The sequence below is a fragment of the Cyprinodon variegatus genome, unplaced genomic scaffold (assembly GCF_000732505.1).
Source record: "Cyprinodon variegatus isolate N-32 unplaced genomic scaffold, C_variegatus-1.0 Scaffold156, whole genome shotgun sequence".
Classification (NCBI taxonomy): domain Eukaryota; kingdom Metazoa; phylum Chordata; class Actinopteri; order Cyprinodontiformes; family Cyprinodontidae; genus Cyprinodon; species Cyprinodon variegatus.
The window spans coordinates 510925-513286 of record NW_015150609.1 but is presented as its reverse complement, the minus strand read 5'-3'; the positions used below and the strand labels follow the sequence as shown (position 1 = coordinate 513286).

Sequence of the window (2362 nt, the reverse complement as noted above, 5' to 3'; positions counted from 1 at the left end):
CTTTCAAGCTGGGCACCGTTTCATTCACAACACCTGTCCCATCAACCAGGAATCAGAATCAGAAATACTGTAATAATAATTTTAGGGAGAAATTACTTTAGTTACATTACTCCATCTGTGAGTGTCTATAGGACCAGTTTAATATAACACTATTTAATAAAATATATATATTTAATTAGGGGGTCCCCGCTCCATCTCGCCATCAGTTTGGGGGTCCTTGGCCTGGAAAACGTTGAAGACCCCTGACCTAGATATATATCTGGATGCGCATGCGCAAATGAGCTGATAGCGCATGTGCAGAACGAATTGTGCTTACGGGACAGATCGGGTAGTGACAAGCAGTAAGAGCTTCTACTGAAAGATGGAAGTGGCTGGAAGTTGGCTGTCATTCAGCTGGCGTTTGACTGGGAAGGGCCATTGGGAATGGCTGCTACTGTACAGTCCTCACTGCACTGGACTGCATACACAAAGCCACTCAGCTAAGGTTTTTTTGTGTTCTGTCTTTAGGATGACCAGTGTTTTGGTGACTGAGTGTTTTGTTAGGTTTGAAATTCACCGGTATGTTGTGTTTCAAGAAAATCCTTCTCAGAAATTCCTGAATCCTATAAAATAATGTTTTTGCGTCTCTCTGTTTTCTCCTCCGTGTTGCAAGTGGTGTCGCTCTTCCTGCTAGTTGTTTCGGCCGACTTAGCTTTTATCATTTAAGTGAATTGAATGTAGTAGAAGCTCTTATATCAGCTAGGATGTTGTTCCAAAGTTCTGAACCCTTGACTAATAACACCTGTTGATTAAATGTTGTGTTCTAGTAGATGCTCTTGTTACCTTTCTACTACTGCTGGATTTTAGCTTACTGAGCTCTTTTAATGGAGCGAGTATTTTTAAAACCTTAAATACTGAAGAGGAAAATTTTTATTTTATGAATTGGAGAATGAGACAATAATGAAAGGACAGTTTTCCTACTGTATAGAATACTTGTAAAGCTTTTTGGCTGCTTTTTTAACTTATTAATCAATCCGACAGTAAGGAATGCAGGAAGCAACATGGTCTATTTGACTTTAATAGGAACTACAGCTGAAAGAAACACATTTATATTGAACTCTATTTCCAGTTTTTAGATTTAAGAAATAATAACAGCAAAGCAGCCCTGGAAATACTCACCTGTTGTTAGCTGGATGTTCTTGTTGTAACTGGCAGCGGAAGACATGGCCTGACCCAGAGCTTGGTTCGTGCCCAGAGGAGCTCCCGGGGTTTTGGCTGCTGCCGCCGAATGAGATTTAGATTTAGAGTCCTTGCCTGGTTTAGTCCAAACCACGCTCTCTGTCACCTGCAGAGCAGTGCCCATCTTCTGAGCCATGTCCATCAGCTGTTAGGGAAGAGAAGCAACAGGTTAACACATCACGACACGTAACTACAGCTGGATTACAGGATGTCAGGAAGTACAGCACCTCAGGGTCAAACTCAAAGTTGTTACTGCTATCCCGAAGATGGTTGACTTTCCGTTCCATCTCCTGATATTGATCCAGAGCTCGCTGCTTGTCACCATGATTGTAGAGGAATATGGCAAAGTTCAGGTTGACCATGGGGTTGGTTCTTTTGGTGGAGAGAACAATGATAGAGAATCCTTTTTCTACATTTTCATTATTCTTAGATTTTAAAAAATCAGTGTGGAATGGAGGACTTACTCATCAAGATTCACAGCTTGTTCATATGCCCGGGTGGCATTCTCCACATCTTCCAAATTAGTCAGAGCCACTGTGATTTATAGACAATAGAAAAGGGAAAACAGTGAATTTAAGATAGGATAATTTATTATGTTCACAATATAAATTTTACAAATGACTTACATTTACATCGTGTCATTATAAATCTTTAGCTAGCTGCCATAGTTTAAAGGATTTCCTTTTAATGCCAGAATTACTGCATGGATCATTTCTCAGTCCTTAACACCATTACCTGCCAGCAACATGTAGAGCTCCCCCATTCTTGGGTTCAGATTAATGGCTGCACTGAGGAAATGGAAAGCTGACGCATACTGCTGCATGGTCAGGTGTACCAGCCCCAGGTTATACAACACTTTCCAGTCAAAGGGAGACAAGTAGTGAGCCCGCTTCAGGCAGCTGATGGCCTGTGGGAGCAAGTGAAGGAGGAAGAGCTGTAATTGTATCTGAACAGTCCAGGAACAAGTGGATTTATAACACTTCAAGGACGCATGACTCAGATCCGGTTGTTACAAGCCTCTATTACATTACAGATATGCATTAAAGACAAGCATAAAAAAAAAGATGTAGCTATGGTTTGATTCATGTTCTGACATAAAATACCTCCTGCACAAGCTTAATTATTCCCCACATGCTTGAACGAC

The 2362-nt window shown here is 41.0% G+C and overlaps 1 protein-coding gene across 3 annotated transcripts in view; it reads right to left on the bottom strand.

Annotated features, from left to right (window-relative positions):
• Positions 1-2362, bottom strand: part of bbs4 (Bardet-Biedl syndrome 4) — a 24437-nt gene that overhangs the window by 2514 nt on the left and 19561 nt on the right. For all 3 annotated transcript variants that reach the window (XM_015377525.1, XM_015377526.1, XM_015377527.1), the window contains exons 12-15: positions 1954-2125; positions 1683-1752; positions 1446-1590; positions 1159-1363 (exon numbers count right to left, since the gene is read on the bottom strand). In XM_015377525.1, coding sequence (XP_015233011.1) covers positions 1159-1363; positions 1446-1590; positions 1683-1752; positions 1954-2125 — 592 coding nt within the window. The remainder of the gene's footprint in view (positions 1-1158; positions 1364-1445; positions 1591-1682; positions 1753-1953; positions 2126-2362) is intronic.